Below are 26,706 nucleotides of genomic sequence, written 5' to 3'. Positions count from 1 at the left end.
TTCGCCTAACAAAACAAGATGCCTTCAAAGCATTTAAAAAATCTCCAAATAACTCCAATTTAATTTCATATCGTTAGGCAAATGCCCAATTCAAAAGAGCGGTACGGATAGAGAAATTAGCCTCTTTCAATAAATTTACTGGTGAAATAAATCAACATTCAAACCCCAAAAAAATGTGGACTGACATTAAATGCCTTACCGGCAACTTTATTCCACACTCTATAAAACTTATAAAAACAGATTCTAAAAACTTAACGTGTTCAAAAGAAATTAATGATTATTTTGCTAAATGTTGGGAAAAATTCCAAGACGATTCTAATTTCAATCAGCCTTACATTGATGAAAAAACTCATGTTTTAATCTGCTTAATCCACAACATATCACTTCAGCAAACTTAATTGAATCCCCCATCAGTTTTGAGATCAGTTAAAGGTAAAACTCCGGGTTTTGATAGAATAACCTACACAATGCTCAAAAACTCCCCGTTTTGTTTTAAGACTAGGTTCTTATCTTTATATAATAACATCCTCGACAGCGGAATTGTTCCTCAAACATGGAAAGTGGCTACTATCCTCCCTATCCCAAAGACAAACAAAGACCACACTTCTATAAAAGGATACCGTCCTATCTCTCTCCTTCCCTGCACTTCAAAAATTCTTGAAAAAATTGTTTAAAAGCGCTTATCAAGGTGGATAGAAAAAAACAATCTTATTGATAAAAATCAACTTGCCTTCAAAAAGGGTAGTGGCACCCTAGACTCTCTCTTACACATTGACACATTTATATCCTCAGCCCTTTCAGAAAAAAATCACGTTTCAGTTTTCTCCATTGATTTGACCGGATTGTTGAAAATCTATCAGAATGGTGTAATAGGTACTCGTATGTCTGTATCTAAAATATCTTATTCTAAATGTGAACTTTTGCGTATTTGCAGAAAACATAATTGTTCAAAATGTATTGAAGGAGTCAATGTAAGCAAAATTCGTATCAAAAATGTAACATATTCAAAAATCCTAGGTATCATTTTTGACTCCAAATATAGCGTTAAGGATCATTGTGGTTATATTAATGAGGGTTAATCTAGTTAAGTATCTCGCTTCAAGAAAAAGTAACTGCAACGTGAATACTATTGCAAATGTTATAAAAGCCATAATACTTTCAAAAATCGATTACGGGCTCCTAATTAATGGGAAATGCCCAAAGACAAGTATGCAACTCATCTCAACACCATACCATTCTGCTGCTAGAATCTGCGTTGGAGCCTTCCGTACATACACCAATCAGAAACATCCTTACTGAAGCTGGACTTCCCGAACTAACTGACAGAATCGAATATCTAACCTGGAAAATCATACCTAAAGCTAAATCACCACTCGCAACGCCTATTCACGATGACATCAAGAACTTGTTAAATCGGAAGAAAACTCTAAAATATCCTTCAGTTCTTCAAAAATCATTGGAAGCGGCCGTAACCCTGAATATCCCAATCGCAGTAAATTATAAGCCCACATCCACTTCGCCCCATAGAATCTGCCAAGTAACACTGTCATTTCGCATCTCAAAGAATTTAACAAAGTTACTACCCACAACAGTATCTATCATGCAATGTTCTTAGAGTTAAAAGTAAATTATGGAAGCCTGGGATGGCAATTTTATTTTACTGATGCCTCGAAAACAGATGATGGAACCTCATTCGCTGTTGTCACCGAAGAAGGATCTGTTATCAGTAGGTAAAGATTTACTCCACTTCACCTCATCAATCTTTACGGCAGAAGCGTTTGCAATTTTCAAAGCCATTCAAACGGTGAAATATAAAAAAAAAACAATTATTTTCACTGATAGCCTTTCAACAATAAATGCTATTAACAACATCAACAACTGTTCAAGTACTGTTGCAAACATCCGCGACAAACTTATTTGAAAAAAAAATCTGAGAATTGCATGGGTACCTGGACATGTAGGCATCTTTGGCAACGAACATGCCGATTCAGAAGCCAAACAAGCATTTAAGGAACCCCTAATCTTCTTCTATCAATTCAACAAAAAAGACATAACTAAATATTTGAAAACGTTTATGAACAACAAGTTAAAAAACAAATGGCAGGAATACCAACACATTTATTCATTGCTCAATCCTACCGCTACTAAGGCTATATTTCCTCGTAACTTACAAAGTTCAGAAATAAAAAAATATATAAGACTGAGATTGGGACATACCAACACCACCCACAAGCACCTAATCACCAAAGAACCTGCTCCACTTTGCGAATTATGTGACGAAAGATCATTTTTTACTGTAACACACATGCTTTAGTGCTCCAACATTGATCGATTTCCAAAACCATTCCCGGAAAAGATCTTCAAGAACTTTTAACAGTTATATCCTAGACTAATGTAAAACATGTTGATGAAATTATTTTAAAATTAGAATTATTAATTTGATTTATTTAACAATTATCTAGCTCAAAGCCCTGGTAGGTAGAGGAGAGTAACTTTAATTATTGGTTATGTAATTTATTTATGAATCAATAAAGTTGTAATAATAATAATAATAAAAAATCTGATTGACAAAACACTTTGGATCTTTTTTCAAAATGTAAAATATCTTTTCAAATGCTTGAAGGACAAAACCAATACTTTTCTTGTTTTGGGTCTAGCCCTTACAATTAAAGCAAGTTTCCGTTCTAGTCGTGTGTTTTTATTCAGAAATATGAAAAAGTTTTCTCGTTCCATTTTTCAGTGGTTAGCTCTTGTATTACTCATATCATTTATTTATTGAAATGTTTTCAAAGTATGCCTATACGCAACGTATCAATCTTTGGGTAAAAGCACAAGAAACCCGTTTTGCAGACAAATTTAATATAAAAAGAAATTTCTTAAATCACAAAAAAAGAAGCCATTAATACAGCCCATTATTTTCATGGGGTTTTCCATGACTAACCAACAAGAATTATTAACGGACATTTACATCGTCTGAGGGCATTTCATTGATTATAAACAAAAGCACGCAAATTGATTCAAGCTGGTGGTCGTGGTGGTAAAATCTATAAGTACTTCAGAGAAACATATGTTTCAAAAGAAAAAAAAAAACATTAAAAGTTAATGAAATATACTCACCATCATGATATTCACCAAACTGAGACCGATTGAATGAATGTCCGCGGCCGCGCAGCGAAATCAGCAAAGCAAGCGAATTTAGTTCTGAGTTTCCCGGCAAGCAAAGCGGACGAACATACTCGTATAACAACGTATTTTTAAGTTTTGAAAAAGTGTCTTTTGTTTGAGTAAAGTACAATATGTACTCATAGAAACTTATTAGAGACTTTGGTGCTAATGCTCGAAGAAATACAAATTGTGGAAAAACTTATTTGTGTAAAAGTTCCCGGCTTTAGGAAAAATTAATCAATAAATTAAGAAAAAAGTGAATTGTTTTTTGTTTGTCTGTTAATTTTAACGTCACTATCAACGCCATCATGACTGATCATCATGTTGCTGTGCAAATGGATAACTTGACAGAAAGACAAAGAGATCGGGTGAGTTTTGTTGTGATTTATTAAGGAATCTCTGAGATTTTTGATGTCATCTCCAGGGTTGTCAATGTTCTATTTGTTTAGTTTGTATATTGAAAAGCTTTGTTTTATTCTTGTCGAGTGTAGGTTAACGAAAAAGAAAACGAAAATAACTGAGAATTGTAGGTCTCAAAGGTGAGACCCGTTGCAAGGCATTCATTTTAATCATTCTTATTCAACTGAAATTTGAAATTGAGGAATAAAATTAATTAAATAGCGGAGTAGGAATAAAATGAATATTATAATTTTATGCGGAATCCACTATTTCTCAAAGCGAAAATAGGTAGTCTTTAAATTTGTTCAATCATTCCTAGACGAAACAGCAATAACCATCACGTCGGGGACCATTCGTCTTATAACCAATGCTTCAATACAAAATGTATTGAATGAAATATTGTATCAAACATGGACAAAAGCATCAATAGAAAATACAAAAAAAAGAAGTTGTGATGCGACCCACACTGATAACTTCCCATCCCGTCAATGGATTTGTCTTGCTATTAAAACAAAATAACAATATTTTGTGTGAGATATATAATTTAAAGTGAATATCTTTTTTTTTTCTGTTTATACTTGAGTCAAAATCCATTTCTTATCGGTTTTTGTTGATTTTCGTGTTGTCAAGATGAGTTTTTCTAAATGATTAACTAAAAATTACCAACAGTATTTTGAATATGATAAAAAGTTTGATATTTAGTCGAAACTCAATTTTTACCAGTTTTATTAACATTTCTTGAAAAAATTTGTTTCTTGTATAAGCAAATACAGATTTAAATTTCTAAGAACAATATTACACGTTAACAACAAAATTTTGCGAGATATCGACAATCAAATATCAATTTTTACCAATTTTGCGTAGGTACTATTTCTTGTAGATTTTAATTTTTATGAAAAAACTGGCTGATTGTTTTTATATACAAATTTTACTGAATGTCGAAAACAATATTTTTTATAATATGAAATTAGTTTGAATCCAAATTATTTAATTTTGGAAAAGATATTTCAGTCGAAGGTTTAGTAATTTTTAGTTTTTTATTTTGAGTAAGAAAATTTGATCTTTCTTAAAATCTAACTCAATGTTAAAAACTATGTTTTTAACTTCCCATAGGAAGTTATTGTAATGGATCCGATTTGTCATATTGAAAATTTTGACATTTCTCGACGTTTGAAGGTCCCTAGAGTCGAAATAAAAGATTTTTAGAAAGATGTCTGGGCGTGCGTGTACGTACGTTCGCGACGTTTTTTCGTCGTCCATAGCTTAAGAAACATAAGAGATATCGATTTCAAATAAATTTTGTTATACAGATAATAAGGCAGAAAGATGCAGAAACGGCTCTCAAGAAAATTGCGTGGGTAGTTCTTTTTATCATAGCAGTTTGAAAATTTTGGTTAACCCTAAATATCTTACGAAACAAAAATAATACAGACTTGAATTAAATTTTATATAATATATTGTAACGTGATATCAATGAAGTGTATTTTTTGAAAACAATCCATTTACCGATTTCTTTATAAGTCAAAAAAAAAAAACTGAAGACAAATTTGTGTTGTTTGTTTTTTTTTTTATAAAAAAAATTACTCAAAGTTGGTAAAAATTGAATATCGATTCAAATATCTTTTCAAAAACTCTAAATTAAGGCTTCAAACTTATTTATCTTATAAAAAGTATTGTTTTCAACATTCTGAAAAATGTTGAGAAAAATTGAAGCGACAGATTTTTTACAAAAAATAAAAACCTAAACAAAAAATTAATAAAAGTTGGTAAAAAATGGTTTTTGACTAAAATATCTATTCAAAAATTTGAGACAATAGTTTCAAACAAATTTTTACTTATAAGAAATATTGTTTTTAACATAGGGACAAATTTTGAGAAAAATCGAATAGACAGTTTTTTTACAAAAAAATAAAAACCTAAAATAAAATGTATAAAAGTTGGTAAAAATTGATTTTCGAGACTCAAATATCTTTTCAAAAATTGTAGATATTGGCTTTAAACTAATTGTATCTTATAAAAAATATTGTTTTCAACATTCGATAAAATTTTGAAAAAAATCGACTTGATAGTTTTTTTTACAAAAAATAAAACTCTAAAAAAAAACAATACTTAAACTTGGTAAAAATTTGCTTTCGACCCAAATAGCTTTTCAAAAATTAAAAATATTGGCTTCAAACTTATTTTATTTCACAGAAAATATTGTTTTCGATATTCAGTAATTTTTATATAAAAATCCAACAGTCCGTTTTTTCATAAAAAATAAAATCTACAAAAAAAGTACGCAAATTTGGTAAAAATTGATGCGAGTAAATATAGACAAACTTTTAAGCTCGACAGACGGGATGGGAAGTTATCAGTGTGGGTCGCATCCCAGCCTCTTTTAAATAAATTAATTAGTTCGAAGACAATGGGTCATATGCGTAGATGGTTGATAAACTCTTGCTAAGTTGTTGCTAAGCAAGTCCAGAGTTTAGGCTATTTATAAATAAATGTAAACTAAGTTTAGAGCTTAACGTGTGGTTTAACAATAAAAACATTTGAAATGCTGTGTTTAGGTAGTTATTATCACAGCCAAGTGTCAAATTTAATTTTTGTTAATGAATTGAAAAGCTGAAAGCTTGCTGATGTAGCTCTTGTTTTTGGCAATTTTCGCTACAAAGTTCTTTGTCTGTCTGCGATAAGTTTTCCTGCCGTTAGCGTTTTATATTTTCTTTGGTGTTTATTTAAAATATTATGGAACTATGATATTTTCTTTGTATTTTCTACTTTTTTCGATATCCAATTCGAGGAATGACAGTACAAAATAACAAGTTTGAAAATATATTAGTATTCGTTTTGCTTTCACCTGTCATTTGAAATATAATTGTATTAGAACACACCAGGAAAATTGGCTATGAATATGAGCTGTGTTTATTCAATCAACAAGCCTTAAACTATAGATCAAGAAATCACGACTTTAGTAATTCTCTATGAATACCCGCCAGTATCTTTAATTTTTAAAAAGTTATTTAAGTGGAAAATCAATATTTACCAATTTTTAGTAATGTTCTTTTACTTACTTACTTACTTACTTACTTAAGGTGGCGATACAGTCCTGTGTGAACTAGGGCCTCACCCAACAAACTTCTCCATCTAGCACGGTTCCTAGCTAGATGTCTCCAGTTTTGCTAGATGTCTCCAGTTTCGGACTTTTAAACTTCTGGCTAAGTCTTCGTCGCTGTACAGCCTTTACATCTTCTCCTCCACTCCCCTTTGATGCATACGGGACCGTAGATCACACGAAGAACTTTTCTTTCGAACCGATCCAAGGTGATTTCATCCGCTTTTGTCATAGACCATGCTTCTGCACCGTATAGCAGGAAGGGGATGATAAGGGTCTTATATAGCAACACTTTGGTCCCTCGAGATAGGACTTTACCACTCCATTGCTTTCTTAGTCCAAAGAATGTTCTTTTTAGGTTTTTATATTTCGTAAAAATACTATCAATTTTATTTTTCTCAAAATTTTACCAGGTGTCAAAAACGTTATTCATCATTGAATAAAATCATTTTGGAGCTAAAATAATTGTACGTTCTTAAAATATTCGAGGTGACAATAGTTTAAAAACTATTAGTTCAGTTTTAAGTATATTTTTTAGTAAGTAAATAAAAATTAGTAAAACAACGATAATTCTCAGCCAAAGATATGTATAGAAAACTTTATTCTTAATACTTATTTATTTTGTTAATTAAATCATATGGATATAATCAAAAGAAGTTGGAGCAAAATGTATACTTTTCAATTTGATACTACGAAAATACTTCATTGACAACTCTGATAAATTATCGGTTAAGTCTTAAGAAGAAAGAAATGTTTGTATACATATATTGTAATGCAAAAATCAGTGCGTCTGAGTCTAAGTTGTTGTTGCTTTTTGTTGTTTTGACTGAGAACAAGATTCAAATCTTAAAGCCATAAAGAAGTTTTTCTCAAAACAAAATCATGAATAATCTAATTGACGGGGTTTTTGCACGACCGAATTTTTTATTATTACTCGTACTTCCCTAAAAGTGTTCTATGAGTATTTTTATTGTTATAATACTGACGTAGGTTTTTATATTGCAACTGGTTTGAAAGTTTTATTTTTGTTTATACAGAAGCTTAAGGCTTTTTTAATTATTAACAAACAAAAAAATGTACATTCCAAACATTAACTAACAAATGATGAATAGTCTTGTAATTGAATTTTTATTGAACACAACATAAAGTTTATTTAAAAGGTAATAAAAGCATAATTATGGTAGTTTTATTTGTATCTACATATTTTTTTGGGATATCATATCTTTCCATCCTATTTCTGATAGATTTAGCGCGGCAACTTGCAGGCTTGGCATCTATTTTCGTAAATAAAGTGCTGATGTTGCTGTTACATTTTATTTTAAACAGAAATTACGAATCTAAGTTTTCAGAAAGTTTTTTTTCGAAATTCTATAAATGTTTTAGAGAATTTTGCTATCAATTCATATGCAACCGCGAGTAATGGTTATCATACATTTAGAAAAGTACATAACATTTATACACTCAAATACAATATTGGAATAAATAATGATATGAGTCTTAAAACAAAAAATAATCCTAAGCACGATGTGGTTGCATAGATTGCCGCAAATGCAGTGGCATTGTGGTTTGGATAGTCTTTACTTTGTTGATAAGTGATAATGAGAAATAGATTGACAATTTTCGAAGTGATATAGTGCCCAAAGGAAGTCATCGGATTCTTACAAATGTTATCATAAAAATATGTTAATAAAACTCAATAATTTCGTATGCTTACTAAAAATTCCAAAACCAATTTGTTTTTAGTACATGCATTTGTAGATAATGTGCATACAATATATTTCCACTCCACAGCAAACAATTATAACAAAATAATTGTTGTTAAACATTATAATCGGCAAACGTGGCGTATACATAATTCATTAACTTCATTTTTGCAGGAAAACAAATTTTAACTATAATCATAAAATTATTTAAAACTGTAAGTATAGGAACACCTTGGAGAAGTTGAAGAGTTCGTTTTCAAGATCCTAAAAATGAATTTTATGAGTTCGTGAGCATTTTTTATTTTTTAAACAGCAAGCAGTGATTTCACTTTTTAATTATTATGAAATAGAAATAATCATTTTTTCTCAAAAATATTTTTGTTTATAGAATATTATCTTTGAAAAAAGTAAAAAAAAATACTTAATGCTGTTTTTGCCGATCTGTTCAAGACATCAAGACAATTTAGTAGTTTTTTTGACAAAACTTTAATTTTTGGAAAAAAAAAACAAATATTAACAACAGTATATTATATAAGATGAAAACAAATTTTTATTAAATATCTTTCTTTGTAATCAAGATATTCGAGTTAAAAAGCATTTTATTCAGTAAGCAAGTTTTTTTTTGTATATATTTATTTTTTGTAAAAAAAATATAAATTGGATTTTTATAAAAATGTTAATTCATATCAAAAATATCGATTTTCGCAGTCAAAAACTATTTTGAAGGTTCTATCATATACATAGTTTGGAAAGTATTCGAGATTTAGATTATGTATAGTAATATGTGAAATTAAGTTAAATTGAGGCCGTATTAAAAATCGTTTCTGAACTTCTTGATTTTATTATTTGTAAAAACAACACTTTTTTAAGACAATATATCTACTACACTCTATACGAAATAATCATAAGGACATATACAATTTTTTTTTCTTTTAATTTACTATTGGATTGTAACGAACTAATTTAACTTTTAGTATCTTTACAACCAAACCTATAAGGAAAAACAAAAATATGAAAAATTAGGCTTTATTTTATAATTTTGATATAGGTTATTAAGACAATTCTTAGTTAAACTTAAAGCTTTTAAAAAGGCGTTTTATATTTAGTTCGTTGAATAAGAATTCATAGACATCGTGATATTGAAATTATTAATGATTTTATTTGACACATATTAATTTTAGCTCAATCTTCTAGAACAACTTTTGTCAAATTAAAGACTAAAATTAATGTCTATTTTTAAAAACGTTTGATTTGAGAACATTAAAGTGGTGATTCTCATCGGCTTTCTTGGGAAAAATCAGATAAAAATTGTTTTCATTTAATCATCAAAAATATCAACAAAGCCGATGAGAATCACCACTTAAATTGTCCTCAAATCAAACATAAACATCAACTTGGTCAAAATTATAAATCATTATTTTTAAAAACGTTTTGTATTAAAATTGCCCAAACGATTTCAATCAGGTTTGGGTTTTGAAACACAAATAGCACCGTTAAAGAAGCGCGAAAGATATATTCCACAGTAAATATTTCATCCGTATATTTTTCTGAATTTATTTTGGTAGAAACAGCAGCTTATGGTAAACCAAACTATCTGCGTACCACCTTAAAAAATTGCAAGCATTTCTATGCTCCTTTTCGGTTCGTTCGTCATGCCGAAATTGTTGGGCCTCTTCAAATTTGTCTTATTCGAAAAAAAATGATACTTTAAAGGTAAAGTCAACCTGTTCGCTTTTTGACGTGATTTATTCAATATTTTTACACCTTTCAAAACTAATTGTCACACCAGCTTTGTTGACACATTGAGGTTTAAAATGTTAAAAAATTATTTCGGCGTTTGATTTTTCCCCAGGTTAATTTAGGTTTTTACCTGACCTTCGCTTAACTTCTTAATTTTCATACAGCTTTAGAAAATGTCTATTACAGATTTACTTCTTGAAAATATGCCACCGATTTGACTAGGTGTCTTCCTCTGTTCTCGGTAATTAGCAACAAGATCCCGCTCTTCTTCGGATAATGGCTTTCAGGATGCATTACAATTATAAAATCATAACGACGTGTTTTATTCTAATAAATTTAATCTATTAAAACGTGATTTAAAAAGTATTTAAAACTAACAAATCGTTTTTATCTGAATATTTTCTTATTTTTGGTCCTTTTTAATAACGATTCTTACGAAATATAATCACTTGGCATTATAAATTGTTCGTATCGCAATAAAGTTTAATAATTTATTGTTAGACTACAGTACAAGAGAGAGAAATTTAGTTAAACCGTTATAAAAATATAAAATCAAACAAAAGGGTTACCATCCCTTGATATTAATTTTTCAAAAAAAACAGACGGAACAGCAGTGTTTTTTGTTTGTCCTTATCGTCATTTCACTGAGTGTAGTTCTTGAAATACGAACGGAGAATCTGCACTCCAGACATATGTATCTCTAAAATTCAGATTCCAGTTACAATAACTTTTAACAGAAAGTCAAATTTATAAAATAATACACAAGTGGATGTATGTTTGTATGTATAGAAAGTATGATTTTGAGCCGTGGATAGATTGGACTTAATAAACATTTCATGCTCTTAGAATTATAACGAAAAACATACATTTTTTAATCATTGATTTGATTTAAATGTAAGAATATAAATATATTGGTAATTTTATGGTAGAAATTGTTTCTTGACCTTATGTAAACTTCTAGTCCATAAATGAGGTCTTAAAAAAAAAGTATTTATTTTGCCACATCGCAGGTTTCAATGATTTTAAAACTTTTGGTAAAGTGTCCTATTTACTTTTTTCTTTAAAGAGGATAAAGGGGACCAAATTATGCTCTAAATGTATTTTTTTTCTCTACAAACTGTTTTGGTATGAACTACACAGGAAAGTACTTTCATCATTACTTAATAACTTAAACACAAAATTTAGACAAGTGTGGTTTAAACAATTTAATAACTCTGTCTTTTGTTTGTTTCTTAACTTTAACACTATGCTATATAAAAAATCTTAAATTTAAAATAAGGTACATTTTGTATTGAATAAAATACTTGCGATTTTAGGGATGTTTTTTTTTTATTTTTAACTTCCCATAAAAAGTTATTGTAATCAGTCAGATTTTGCGAATTAAACATATGAAATTTCTCGACTTTCAAGGTTCCTAGAATATAAATAAAAGATACGATCGCGAAGCTGTTTAAGTCGTCCACATATCTCAGGACCAGTGGAGATATCGACTTCAAAAAAATTTTGTTACCCAGATAACAAAACAGAAATATGAAGAAAGCATTCTCACGAACCAATGCTGCTATCGTCTTTAAATAAATTTTATAAACGGTGATTTTTTAAGAGCTTGAGAACTTTTTAAAAAAAAAAAAACGCATAAAATTTGCAAAATCTCATCGATTCTTTATTTGAAACGTTAGATTGGTCCATGACATTTACTTTTTTAAGACAATTTCATTTAAATGTAGACCGCGGCTGCGTCTTAGGTGGTCCATTCGGAAAGTCCAATTTTGGGTAACTTTTTCGAGAATTTCGGCCGGAATAGCCCGAATTTCTTCGGAAATGTTGTCTTCCAAAGCTGGAATAGTTGCTGGCTTATTTGTGTAGACTTTAGACTTGACGTAGCCCCACAAAAAATAGTCTTAAGGCGTCAAATCGCATGATCTTGGTGGCCAACTTACCGGTCCATTCCTTGAGATGAATTGTTCTCCGAAGTTTTCAATCAAAATGGCCATAGAATCGCGAGCTGTGTGGCATGTAGCGCCATCTTGTTGAAACCACATGTCAACCAAGTTCAGTTCTTCCTTTTTTGGCAACAAAAAGTTTGTTAGCATTGAACGATAGCGACGCCCTTCACCGTAACGTTGCGTCCAACAGCATCTTTGAAAAAATACGGTCCAATGATTCCACCAGCGTACAAACCACACCAAACAGTGCATTTTTCGGGATGCATGGGCAGTTCTTGAACGGCTTCTGGTTGCTCTTCACTCCAAATGCGGCAATTTTGCTTATTTACGTAGCCATTCAACCAGAAATGAGCCTCATCGCTGAACAAAATTTGTCGATAAAAAAGCAGATTTTCTGCCAACTTTTCTAGAGCCCATTCACTGTAAATTCGACGTTGTGGCAGATCGTTCGGCTTCAGTTCTTGCACGAGCTGTATTTTATACGGTTTTACACCAAGATCTTTGCGTAAAATCTTCCATGTGGTCGAATAACACAAACCCAATTGCTCCGAACGGCGACGAATCGACATTTCACGGTCTTTAGCAACACTCTCAGAAACAGACGCAATGTCCAATAAAGTAAAGTGAGTGCGAATCTTGGTCACAATCGCATTAATTGTTTGCTCACTTGGTCGATTATGTAGACCATAAATCGGACGTAAAGCGCGAAACACATTTCGAACCGAACACTGATTTTGGTAATAAAATTTAATGATTTGCAAGCGTTGGCTCGTTAGTAAGTCTATTCATGATGAAATGTCAAAGCATACTGAGCATCTTTCTCTTTGGCACCATGTCTGAAATCTCGCGTGATCTGTCAAATACTAATGCATGAAAATCCTAACCTCAAAAAAATCACCCTTTATTATATAATGTAAAGTGATACTAAACTAATATAATTTTTAAAACAATCACTTGACATTTTTTTCATAAATACAAAAAAAAAACTGAAAAAAAATGATTGTCATCTTGAATATATTACAAATGATTTTACTTTCAAAATAATCATCTTCTAAAATTTTGAGAAAAATTAAATTGACAGTTTTTTTTACAAAAAATAAAAACCCATAAAAAACATTACTAAAACTTGGTAAAAATTGATTTTCGACTCGAATATATTTTCAATAATTAAAAATATCAGTCTATATTTAATTTTATTTTATGAAAAAGAGGCGACCCTCACTGATTACTTCAGATCCCGTCTGTTAGGGGCCTAGTGATTTACAACTGTCAACCATTCCCGTGTGCGAGTACTGTTGTCAGGAATGGAGGGAACTTATAGTTTTAAGCCGAATCCGAACGGCTCATTTTAGAAAGCACTTTTCATGACAAAAATTACTCTTGGAGAATTTGTCAATTCCTCGCAAGAGGCGGTACCCGTAAAAAAAGCTTCATGACATTCCAACACACTAACCATCATGCCACGGGTACTACCCGTCTGTCAATTAGTCTTGCTTAAAAGATTTGTAAATTTTCTTGTTTTGTCAAAAAAGTTGTCGGTCAAATTATTCTAAAAAATTAACTAAAAATTGCCAACAATATTTTGCATATGATGAAATGGTCTGATTTCAAAATCTTTTTTTTTGGTTTTAAGTCGAAAACCAATTTTCACCAAGTTGGTAGCTTTTTTGAAGGTTTTTATTTCTTTTATAAACAAATACAGACTAAGAAAATTTATCACAGAAGGAAATCATTTTGAAGTCAATACCTTTACATGTTCACGAGATATCGAGAACCGAACATCAATTTTCACCAATTTTAAGTACTAGTTTTTGTTGATTTTAATTTGTATAAAAAAAAACTAAATGTCAGATTTTTATAAAAATTTTACTGAATGTCAAAAACAATAGTTTCTATAAGATGAAATAAGTTTGACGCCAACACCTTAAAAAAAAATATTTGAAACTAAAGTAAGTTTTTACCAAGCTTTAGTATTGTTTTTTTTGTTTATGTTCTTATTTTTTGTAAAAAAAACTGTCAATTCGATTTTTACCAGATGTCAAAAACGTTATTCTTCAATGCACACCAATAGTTTGGAGATAAAATCATTTTTTGTTCGTAAAATATTCGAGGTGACTAATTTTCTTTTTAGTTATTTTTTCATTTTAGATAAAATCGATAGTTGGATTTTTTTTCCAAAAATAAACTAGTTTGATATCACGTTAGAAAATATAATATAAAATTTAATTAAAGTCTCTAGCGTTATCGATTCGTCAGATATTTAAGGTTAACCAAAATTTTCATCTTGTACATATTTAAATGGCTATGGTAAAAAAAACCACTCACGCAAATTTTTTTGAGAGTACTTTCTTCACCTTTCTTGCATTATTATCTGTATACAAAAATTTATTTGAAGTCGATATGTCCACTGGTTCTTGAGCTTTGGACGACAAAAAAAACATAACGAACGAGGAGTGTATGTACACATACACGCACAGACATCTGTCTAAAAATCTTTTATTTCGACTTTAGGGACCTTGAAACGTCGAGAAGTGTCAACATTTTCAATTCGACAAATCTTACCGATTACAATAACTGTCAATGGGAAGTTAAAAAACATTGTTTTTGACATTCAGTAAAATTCGTATAAAAATCCAACAGTGAGTTGTTTTTATAAAAAATTAAATCTACAAAAAATAGTAAGCAAAATTGGTAGAATTTGATTTTTGAAAAAGCCAATTTATATTTTTTATAAAAAAATAAACATTTTCAAAAATTGCTACTATTTTACTATATACTCTGTTTTACTTTTTAGTAATAATTTGTTTTTGACTTAAAGTTTCGGAAACAAAAAGAGGTATTAAAACCGAACTTTTTTATCATATTCAAAATGTTTTTGTTAACTTTTAGATCATTTTTTAGAAAAATTTAATTGCAAACATTTTTGAAATATACGAAAACCTACAAAAGCAACAACAAAAAAACTGATAAAAAATAGTTTTTGAATCAAGTACTAGGAGAACAAATAAAGATACTGACTTCAAATTATTTATCTATGAATATTTTGTTAAATTTTTTAATCCAGACAAATCGACACACGGGATGGGAAGTTATTAGTGTGGGACGCATCCTAGCTTTTTTTTTTGACTTTAAATGTATTTTTGTACTATATTAATAAAATGAGTTATCATTCACCAAAATCAAAAAATAATAACAAAAACAATTATTATCTAGTTTGACAAATTCTTTATTTTATTTATGTAACCATACCTGAAAAACTTTAGATAGCTAATACTACTTAATTTTATAGATATGTAGCAAACAATTTAAAATATTTGATTGGATCTATTTCTTGTCTCCGGGGAACAGGAAAATATTAATAATTTATTACTTGTTAAACATGTAACTATTTCTTTATAGTTTAAACTGCACGCATTTACTAGTTTCGTCACCCATATATTTTATAAGATTGTTTAAATAATTTATCCCCGCTGAGAAAAGATAATAATTGAAATATCAATAATTGTGTGAATCAGAAAGATGTAACGACTTATTTTCTCTTTAATTACTGTGACTAATTGCGTTTTTATAAGAATAATAAAAATAAACTCAAACCGAATTATGAGTAGATGAAAAATCTCTTGAAAATCATTGAACAGACAATCACAGCACAAAATACACGATGTATTCAGGAGATAATAATTATCTTAAAGTAATCTCACAAATATTTTGAATAAATCACCACACAATGAAAATCTATATTTACCCGACTCACAACATTATCATGCGAGAAGCGAGAATGACTTCTGATTCAATTTATTCGCATGACAGAAATAACTTAAACAAAGAATATATTACAATCTACGTTTCACTATCTTAGTAATATTATTAAAAAAAAAGTAGCTAAGCTAGCTTTTTCTACACCAATATTTAAGACTTCATGACTTCCTGCAGAAAATAGTTCTGTCATGACTTGACCTTCATAAATAATGTCACCACAATTGCAAAAAAGGTGTGCTTTGTAATTCTTTGTTAGGATTTTATTCTGCTGCTCGAAAAACTTACTTTGCATGAAATGAATGAAAATTTTCAATTCAAGGATTTCAGATTTCAATACAAATTGCCGCTCTATTTACATTATTTATTATCATCGACATATTTTGAATAACTTTACATTTACATAAAAAAGTTAAATCAATGTTTCCAAATCAACTTTACAATGAAGCTAGAAAATAATGTTGTTTTATAAAGAAATGATTTTCGAAGCCTTTTAATGAACACTTCAACCTGTTGACTCCAGAACATAGTTTGATTGATTGTTGAATAAGTTTTCAATAGAATTTCATTTTTATATCATTTTTAAAATTCATAACAACTAAAATAAGGAATAATTGAAATTTTCTACAATTTGAAAACATTGCATGTGTAATAGTAATTAAATCTGCATTACAAAAATAGTTTAAAAATGCAAAAAGAAATTCTTATAAATATGCAAATGATGGATGATGTATGAACCTGCTATAACTAACCTACCTTCAATTCCAATGGTTTTGTTTTGTATTAACGTTTTAAAGTGACTCATTTCTAGTGTCATACGTTATGTACGTACTTAGATAAGGAAAGCTGTCTTAAATGAATAAAATCTAATGATTATATGATAATTTCTTTTTAATTGATTCAATGTGAATTTGGTTCTGTTGGAAAGAAGATTACATAAATTATTATTTGAAGCTCTCTTGGGTCTCATTGTGATTATTTTCGTAGTAAAACTATAGCGATTTTCAAAGCTGCGTATTTTAGAGAACTTGATGGTTTTAATAAAAAAGAGTAAATGGAGGCAGAGTTAAGATAGACATTTAATCAGAGTAACCAATGTGGCTAACATCTCCAACTACCATCCGAAGTTAATGTAATCGTTCCAATTTTTCGAATTAAAAAATTTCGAACATAAGATGGCCACTGACCCTGGGGCAAGATTGAGGTTCAATGCCGTTAATGTGCCAAATTACCTCATAGTTTAGCTATTGAATTGTTCTTGGCTTATTTGTGTACACAAAAAATATATTCCCAAAGAAAGAAATTCAATGGTGTCAAATCATTAGAAAGCGGTGGCCAATCAAAGGGCAAAAAATAGTAGGAACTATTTTTTGAAACACCCTCTTACTATACAGAAGCAATCAAGCCTTGAAATTAAAATTTGCGACACTTAATAATCTAATTGGTGAACTGCACTCTACCGAATTTCAGGTTCGTAGCCGAAAGAGTCTCTGAGAAACAACACTTTTAAAATTGCCTGGCCAATCATTAAAATTATGAAGCACTTTTAGACATCACAGAATCTTTAAATTTCGCAACAATGGAGGACTGGTAATGCAAGAAAAGGAAACGAACGGAAAATTATGGTTTTCCAATTAACAAGTGCGGTATCAACCCACTAAAATATATAAGATATGAGTTAAAAATAAGACTTCTAAGTTTTGTAAGGTAATGAAATTATTTGAATTATTTCAATTATTCTAAAAGATTTAAAAATTACCAACAATATTTTGCATTTGATAAAATAGTTTTATTTAATTTTTTTTTTGTAGACGAGATTTTTAGTCCAATATTAGTAGCACGGGTAGTACCCGTGGCATGATGGTTAGTGCGTTGGAATCTCTTCTCTTCTCTTTATCGAAAAGGCATTAATTATAAAGTCATATACAAAAATGAATTGCGAAAGCTCAAGACGCTAGAGGTTTGCGTTGTATGCATCTCTCTCAGTCAAGGGAAGCGGATGTAAACGGTAATTTTTTAAGAGCTTGAGAACTTTTAAAAAAAAAAAAACGCATAAAATTTGCAAAATCTTATTGATTTTTTATTTGAAACGTTAGATAGGTCCATGACATTTACTTTTTGAAGATAATTTCATTTAAATGTTGACCACGGCTGCGTCTTAGGTGGTCCATTCGGAAAGTCCAATTTTGGGTAACTTTTTCGAGCATTTCGGCCGGAATTTCTTCGGAAATGTTGTCTTCCAAAGCTGGAATAGTTGCTGGCTTATTTGTGTAGACTTTAGACTTGACGTAGCCCCACAAAAAATAGTCTAAAGGCGTCAAATCGCATGATCTTGGTGGCCAACTTACCGGTCCATTCCTTATTTTTTATAAAAAACAACTATCAATTCAATTTTGCTTAAAATTTTATCATATGCCAAAAACTTTATTCTTCGATGCACAAAAATATTTTGGAGAGAAAACCATTTTTGTTCGTAAAATATTCGTGGTGGCACATTTTTTTGATTTATAAAAAAACCGTTTGTTGGAAATTTTCCAAAAATAAATTAGTTTGGTATCACGTTATAACATAAATATAAAATTCAAGTCTCTAGTGTTATCGATTCGTGAAATATTTGGGTTAACCAAAATTTTCATCTTTTCTTTTAAATAGCTATGGTAAAAAACCAAGCACCCATTTTTTTGAAAATCCCTTTTGCATTTTTCTGTATTATTATCTGTGTACCAAAATTTATTTGAAGTCTATATCTCCACTGATTCTTGAGCTATAATGAAATTAAGCAGTGTGAAAGGAAGTTAATGAGTGTACAGGAATACAAATCAAAAAAGTAACCTTATACACCAATGGGCGTGTTCTCCTCCTACTTTTCTTGTATTTTGGAATCGTAAAATATATCTGATTATTTTAGAATCATGAAATTTAACAAGTGGTGAAGAAAGATGCAGAGAGAATAAACAGTTTTTTTTTTCAGACAAAAAAAAAAACCTAAAAAAACAAATCTAAAAGTTGGTAAAAATTGATTGAAGATTAAACGTATTGGCTTTAAACTTATTTCATAGTCTAGAAAATATTGTTTTTCGATTTGCAGTACAATATTTTTAAAAATACAATAGTCAATTGTTTTTATAAAAATTAAAAGCAACAAAAAAATAATACACAAAATTTTCGAAAATTGATGTTTTGTTTGAAAAGTTATTGACTTCAAAAATATTTCTTAATTTAATTTAAAACTAGCGGCTCAGTTTGCGCAATCCGTTGATACTGTCGTTTGGTATTTTGCCATTACTAATTTCTAACAATTGTTTTGATAACTCATGGTCAGTTCGTTGTATCATTAATGTTCAGTGTCAATTTTCGTACATATCTCCAAAGAACTGATAACTTCAAACAGGCGTTTATTTCATCAGTAGGAGTTGGTCGAGGAATTACAGGAAATGTTTGACGAAAGTCCCCTGACAGCAATATCAGAGCACCACCATAACAGCTGTTGATTACCGCGTAAATCTTGAATTTTTCGATTAAATGCTTCTATTGATCCCATAAAATAATTCGCAATCGGGATTTCTTTATGTATAAGTAAAGGGTGTCCCAAAATTATATTTTTATATTTTTATTGACTCGTAAAGTACATAGGATAGGGTTATGTATGGAATAACACATCGGACAAATGGCCTCCACGGCTTTGCATGCACATGCGCACTCTTTTGCTGAAATTTTCCATGACCATTCTGCATAAATGTGGCTGAATTTCGTTGATGCAGCGTTGAATCTCCTCCTTTAATGCACGGGTGGTTGTGGGCTTGTTGACATAGACTTGTGATTTCAAATAACCATATAAAAAGAAGTCTAATGGTGTTAAATCACACGATCTAGGAGGCCAATTTTGATCACCGAAACGAGAGAGTACACAACCAGGAAATGTCTCATTCAGTAATTGAATTGTTTCACGGGCTGTATGACATGTAACACCGTCTTGTTGAAACCACATATTGGACACATCAATATCATCCAATTTTGGCAGAAAGAACTGTGTAATCATGTCGCGATATCGAGCACCAGTAACAGTCACTGCTTGAACAGCATCATTTTCAAAAAAATATGGCCCAATTATGCCTCCAGCCCAAAATCCACACCATACAGTCACGCGTTGTGGATGCACTTATTTTTCGACAATCACATGTGGGTTCTCCGAACCCCAAATGCTGCAATTTTGGCGATTGACAAAGCCATCAAGATGAAAATGATCTTCATCGCTTAGGATGATTTTGCTCGAAAAATCAGGGTCCATTTGTTGATGTTTAATAATCCATTCAACGAACTCTCTTCTCTGTCCATGGTCATTAGGCTTCAATTGTTGTGTTAATTGAATTTTGTAAGCATGAAGACACAGATCTTTGGTGAGTATACGCTGTAGAGAGGTTCTTGAAATTTGCAATTCTTGTCCACGACGTCGAATTAAGGTTCCTGAATTGTCAGCAACACTCTCACGCACTGCTTCGACATTCACATTTGAACGGCTTGTTTTTGGACGACCAGTGTGTTTGGCGTCTCCAACGGATCCAGTCTATATGAATGTTTCAATTAATCTCTTCACAGTTGACGAAGTTAAAACACTATTCCGACCATATTTTGTATGAAATTTTCGAACTGCAGCCGCCAAGCTTTCACTATTTTTGAAATATTCTTTAATAATGAAGACACGTTGTTCTATTGTGTAACGCTCCATTTTTAATAACCCTATACTGTTAGCTGTCAAATTGCTTTTTTTCATGGTTGCCAACACTTCACTCCACAAATGGCGGCAAATTCAAATTTTGCGTTAATTTTGGGACACCCTTTACAAATTTTTTGTATGTGGTTGTATAGAAAGATGTTAATTTTACACCTTTTCAAGATTTTTTTTGTCATTTTTTAAATTTTTTCTGCGTACAAACCTTCTCTATACTTGAACGAATAATTCAAGATGAAAATTAGCCAAATCGGTAAAGGAATTGTTGAGTTGTAAGATTACAACGAAAAGTGGCATTAATTTTTATATATATATATATAGATATTTGTTTGAAATTGATAAAAATTGGGTTTCGATAAAAATATCCTTAGTATTTTTTAGAAAAATTCAATTGACAACGTTTTTAACAAAATACGAAAACCTATAAAATTAACAACAAACTAATAAGAAAGTATGAAAAGTAAGATATTTATCTGACTCAGAATATTTTGTAAAAGTTCTAAGCAAGAAAAATTGACAAACGGGATGGGAAATTATCAGCGTGGGTCGGATTCCAGCCTATTTTTATTTATTTATTTATTTTTTCAATATTAAGATATGCATGCTTTTCAAAAACCAATTATTGTTTTTCGGTATGATATAATTTGATATCATCCCGAGTAGAAAATATTGTAAACTTTGTAACTTTTTCTTTATTTATAAAATAAAATATATATCTTATCATCTACAAATACCACTTTTAATGCTTGCATAATAGCCGCGTTTTATTATCATCATGATCTGATCCGGATCTTGGATTTACATGCATTACAACAACAACACAAGATCCTGCTTTGTGTTTGGATCTCAATTTGAGATCCAAAATTTACTTCTTTTTTTCACAACAAGGAGCGCTCTATCATTGTGATTTCACATGCAAATGTTGGTATCATTGCAAACAACTTAAATAAAACCTGTATTGCCATATAAACATTTTAATTTGACTGAAATAAAATATTTTTTTAAATAAAAAGCGAGAAGCTTTATATTTATTTATTTGGTATATAATCCATGAAATAATTAGATATTTTAACAAACCTAATTAATTGGTGAAATTCAAATAATTAAGTCCAAAAAAATGTTTATTTGACATAATTTATGGGTAATATTTTGCCCAAAAAAAAGGAACAAAAGGTTGTATGTAACACTTTTAAGAATTTTGTATGATTTTCTCTCGAAATTCTTGGAAGTGTTACATACAAACCACTGTCATTTCAAAACTACTCTCTTTATTGAGATGGTTTAGACGGTTTTGAGTTCTAATTTATGTCACCTAAGTGTTTTTTACAACCATTTTTAATTTAAAGAATGATTTCAAAAAAATCCCATGTAAAAGTATTTTCAACATTTTTTGATTTTTGTGATTTGCACATTTTCAGAAGTTGTGGAGCTACAACTGGAACTTGAATCATCATCGATAAGATTCAATAGGGATAAAATTGAATTGTTTGATTCTTCGCTTTCATCACTTTCAAATAAAAACAGCAAATTATAAAAGTTTTTAAAAGAGAAAAGAAATAAAAATTAAAATGAATACTTCGATCAACCACAGCAGCTTCCATTTTGGGTATTTGTTTATATTTTTTTTGCTTCGAAATGTCACTTTTGGAAGAACGAATTTGACACGGCTACCAAACTTTAAATAATAAAAAATATGATGATCCAATGCTGTTTTATTATCATGATCTGATCCGGATCAGATCACGGTGATAATAAAACGCGGCTAATAATGACATTAAAAAGAGAGGATGTGTATTTAAATACAAAACTTTAAAATCGGAAGATATACCTACACTAATGCAGCGTGAACTTTTGTTAGAATTGTTATCAATCAAGTGGCATTTTGAAATTCTACAGAGCGGTTTGAGCCAGATTAATAAACAATGAAGAATATTGGAATATTGATATACTTTTTAATTAAATCACATAACACTTCCGTTCACGATTGAACCTGTAAAGATATTTTTCGAGAGGTTATATCAAAGCGACTTTTAAATAGATACAGATAATTACTATTGACTGGTTAGGTTAGGTAAGGTTATAGTGGCTGTCCAAGATGGAAACGGACACACTTAGGCCAGTTTAATGGCCCATTGTGATACCACATGAATCTTGAGGCTTCCTCCTAAAGCTCAATGGAACCAGCTAGAGTCCCTTACGAAACGTGAGAGGTTAATTTACCGATATGATTTAGATCGTTAAAGAAGAATTCTAATAGGTAATTCTTGCGTTTTCGAGCTAGAGCAGGGCATGTGCAGAGAAGATGAAGTACCGTTTCCTCGTCCATACAGCTTCTGCAAAAGTCATTTGAGAATACGCCTAGTCTCGTGGCGTGTTTTCCTATTAGACAGTGTCCGGTTATGACACCTATTATCGAGCTTACATGCGATCTGCTTAGAGAGAGCAAGCACCTTGAACGTTTTATATCCAGTGTTGGCCAGATGTTTTTTGTGGCTTGACACGTGGAGATGTTGTTAAACCTGGTGCCTGCACTCCTCGCAGCGTCTTGCATTAGCAACAGTTTACAAGTAGCGATTGGTATGCCAGTACTTGCCAAACGTGGTAGGATGGGCTGTACTGTACCGTTCCTGGCGAGTTCATCTGCCTTACAGTTACCTGGAATGTCTCTATGGCCCGGCACCCAGCAAAGGTGAATATTAAACTGTTGCGCCATCTCCATTAGAGATGATCGACAGTTATGGACTGTTATAGAGTTTGTAGAGACTGAGTCCAGAGATTTGATAGCGGCCTGGCTGTCGGAGAAAATACGGATATCAGATATTGATATCACGTTTTCTTTGAGCCAAGACAAGACTTCCTTAATAGCCAAAAGTTCCGCCTGGAACACGCTACAATGATTGGGAAGGCGGAATGAGAGACTTAATTTCAGTCGTTCAGAGTACACACCTCCACCAACCCTTTCTTTGGTTTTTGAGCCATCTTAGTAAAAATGGATTGACTCATCCTTCAAGAATGTCCTATCCTCCCAAAAAGATCTGGGAGGTACAGAAATCTGGAAATTTCTGTCAAATTGCAGTTGGGGGATAGTGTAGTCTGTGTGCTTTGGAATTGATTCTAAGTAGCTACCTCAGAATTACGGAGTGGCCATTGTTGTTGTTATTCCACTGCGACGAAGCATTGAGACGAATAGCAGAGCTTGAAGCTATTTGTTTGCTAAATATGTCAAGAAGTGTAAGGTAGAGCAAGGTGTCCAGTGCTGCAGACGGGGTCGTGCGAAGCGATCCGCTTATACATAGGCAGGCTGAACGTTGCACTTTATTTCACTTATCCCTGTTTATACCTTTCTCTAAAGCAGTCCACCATACTGCCACACCGTACTTTAAAATCGGTCGGATTACCGATGTGTATAGCCAATGCGTGATTCTGGGTTGTAAACCCCATTTATTACCAATAGCTTTTTTGCAAGAAAAGAGAGCTACAGTAGCTTTTTTGACTCTTTCCTGTACGTTGTGTTTCCAATTTAGTTTTTTGTCTAAGACAAGACCTAGGTATTTGGCCTCGTCTGAGAATTTTAATTGGATTCCTTTAATGTAAGGCGGGTTGACAAATGGAATCTTGTATCTCCTCGAAAATAAGACCAGATCGGTTTTGTGTGGGTTAACACCCAGTCCACACCGATCAGCCCAAAGTATTAGTCTGTCCAAGGCATTTTGTAAGAGTTCTTTTAGGATATTAAGATGCTTTCCTGAAACTGCTATAGCAACGTCGTCCGCATAGGCTATCACTCTGAAACCCTCCGCATCCAGACTAGTTAGGATTTCATTCACCACTAGGTTCCAGAGGAGAGGGGATAGAACACCACCTTGCGGTGTCCCTCTACTAACGAATCGTCTGCTAGAAAAGTTGTCCAGTTTTGAGTTAATTATTCTGCTAGTAAGCATTAAATAAATTAACTCCCGAAGCGAACTCTCTACATTTAGAGATGTCAGTGCAGAAGTGTTTGCAGATGTGACCACGTTGTTAAAGGCACCTTCGATTTCAAGGAAATCAACCATAGTGAACTCTTTATGATGAAGGGAATATTCGATGGTGCGTACTAAAGTGTGTAACGCTGTTTCCACCGATTTGCCTTTACAGTAGGCATGTTGAGACGAAGACAGAAGTCTTGTATCGATACGTGCCCTTAAATGGATATCAATCAATCTTTCCAGGATCTTAAGAAGGAATGATGATAGACTTATAGGTCGTAGATCTTTAGGATTGACTTGGGAGCATTTACCTACTTTAGGTATAAAAACAACTTTAACTTCTCTCCATGCCGAGGGAACATGGACCAGGTAAAGACAGCTGGTAAAAATTGACTCAAGGATTGGTGCAATTATGTCAGAAGTCATTTGTAATTCGACTGGTATTATACCATCTGGTCCTGAAGCTTTAAATGGTTTGAAGCTGTTGAGAGTCCATTGTAGCTTATCCTTTGTGATTAGACCTTGTGGATATGTTGTATTTGAACTTGAACGTATAAAACTGTTTGCAAGTTTCGGTAAGAGAACTACCAGGAAAGTGAGTGTCCAATAGTAAGTTCAGCGATTCAATACTTGAATTTGTCCAGAAGCCGTCTGTATTTTTCAAGCAGCTTGGCATAGCTGGATTAGTTGAAAGAATTTTCCGTAACCTAGAGGCTTCAGAAGTTTCTTCTATCGTGCCACAAAAGGATCGCCAAGAAGAACGCTTAGATTTAATTAGTGCCATCTTGTAGATTCTTAGGGATTCTTTTTTTAACGATTTCACTGATAACTATCCTTAACGATTTCACTGATAACTATCCTTTACGCTGAGCAAACGAATCAGAAAGTACATGAAATGTATTTTAATTTGAATGCCCATTTTCATAAAACGTATGAAACGTTTCAACAATCTTAACACTCTATCAAAGACTAAAACAAAAATATCAAATAAAATAAGGCATCTTAATGTTATACGGTTAGATCACTCTTCAGGTCAAAATGAGTTTTATTTTAAATATCAAAAAATCTTACAAAAAATTTTGAAAGTTTATTTAATTTTGTATAAAATATTATTTTTATAAATTTTAAGATTTAAATGAAAATCAAATCGACAGTTTTTTTGATCAAAAGTAGTTAAGATTTTAAGAATGTTTATGTCTCACATTTCTTAGGTACTCTTGATACATTTTATTTATTTTGCATTCTATATTTATTTATGATTTCTTATTTAATTTCAAGTCAAGGTCAAGAGACAGATCTCTGGGACCACGAAAAAGAATACCAAGGGCAGTATCAGAAGTTGATGAAGAAAACGATGATGGGCCTGATATTTTAGGTCCATCTCCCGGAGTTGATGATGGGCTACTGTCAAACGACGATAAAAATAAAACGAACGGTCCAAAATTTCCAGCGAATGGTAGCGTAACACCCAGTGGCGGTGGCGGCATCGAGGGAGAAGCTGACGAAAATGAAGACGAACTCCCAAAACGTCGACCAAGTATTACACCTTCCATATACAATGGTCCCAGAACTATTTTGGTCGATGGCATCGAAACACAAGTACCCGATTTAAATGCATATCAGCACAAGAAAACCTTGGCTCAAGGTATGATGGATTTGGCATTACTCTCGGCGAATGCAAATCAATTGAGATATGTTCTGGAATCATACAATCGACATCCGTATTTCTATCCAAGCTTGATATTTATCAGTTTGAGTATAATTTTTCAAGTAAGTTTCTTGAGATTTTATCTTGATTTTAGGACATTTTGTTACCCTTTCTTTTTTTATATCTATAGGTAGCAGTTGGTGTTGGTTTGATCCTAAACAGTCAATACAACGTCAAGGACGATCGTGAAATATGTAAAGCAAATCGGATTAGTAATTTGACTATTATTGGAATATTCATTATTACTGTTGTAAATGTTTTCATATCAGCATTTGGAGTTGCAGATGCTCCAGCGGATAACAAATAAACTTACATACTTAATGTTATTTTAAAATTCTAAGTGTACAAGAAAAATCGATTATTTTTATACTCAAATAATTTAGTATTAACAATTTTACATTAATCAAAAGAAGTTAGTTTATAAGTTTTAAAAATTTTATATGATATTTAGGAAAAAGAAAAAAGTAAAAATTAAATTTCGGCCACTCACAA

The 26,706-nt window shown here is 31.4% G+C and overlaps 1 protein-coding gene across 1 annotated transcript; it reads left to right on the top strand.

Moving 5' to 3' along the window:
• The first annotated feature begins 3,222 nt into the window (after positions 1-3,222).
• On the top strand, positions 3,223-26,706 carry LOC129946281 (ninjurin-A-like). The gene is made up of 3 exons (XM_056056416.1): positions 3,223-3,533; positions 25,785-26,276; positions 26,345-26,706. Exons 1-3 carry the CDS (start codon positions 3,474-3,476, stop codon positions 26,519-26,521), a joined length of 729 nt encoding a protein of 242 aa, XP_055912391.1. The 5' UTR covers positions 3,223-3,473; the 3' UTR covers positions 26,522-26,706.

The sequence above is a fragment of the Eupeodes corollae genome, chromosome 2 (genome assembly GCF_945859685.1).
Source record: "Eupeodes corollae chromosome 2, idEupCoro1.1, whole genome shotgun sequence".
In the NCBI taxonomy this organism is placed as follows: Eukaryota; Metazoa; Arthropoda; class Insecta; order Diptera; family Syrphidae; genus Eupeodes; species Eupeodes corollae.
The sequence above is the reverse complement of the archived record's forward strand: the minus strand, read 5'-3'. Positions and strand labels throughout refer to the sequence as shown.

Bases quoted from the DNA above. Each gene is read 5' to 3' on its own strand.
- LOC129946281 (XM_056056416.1), top strand. From the start codon at position 3,474: ATGACTGATCATCATGTTGCTGTGCAAATGGATAACTTGACAGAAAGA. The intron at 3,534-25,784 runs GTGAGTTTTGTT...TTTAATTTCAAG, and splicing joins CAGAAAGACAAAGAGATCGG to TCAAGGTCAAGAGACAGATC. The intron at 26,277-26,344 runs GTAAGTTTCTTG...TTATATCTATAG, and splicing joins GTTTGAGTATAATTTTTCAA to GTAGCAGTTGGTGTTGGTTT.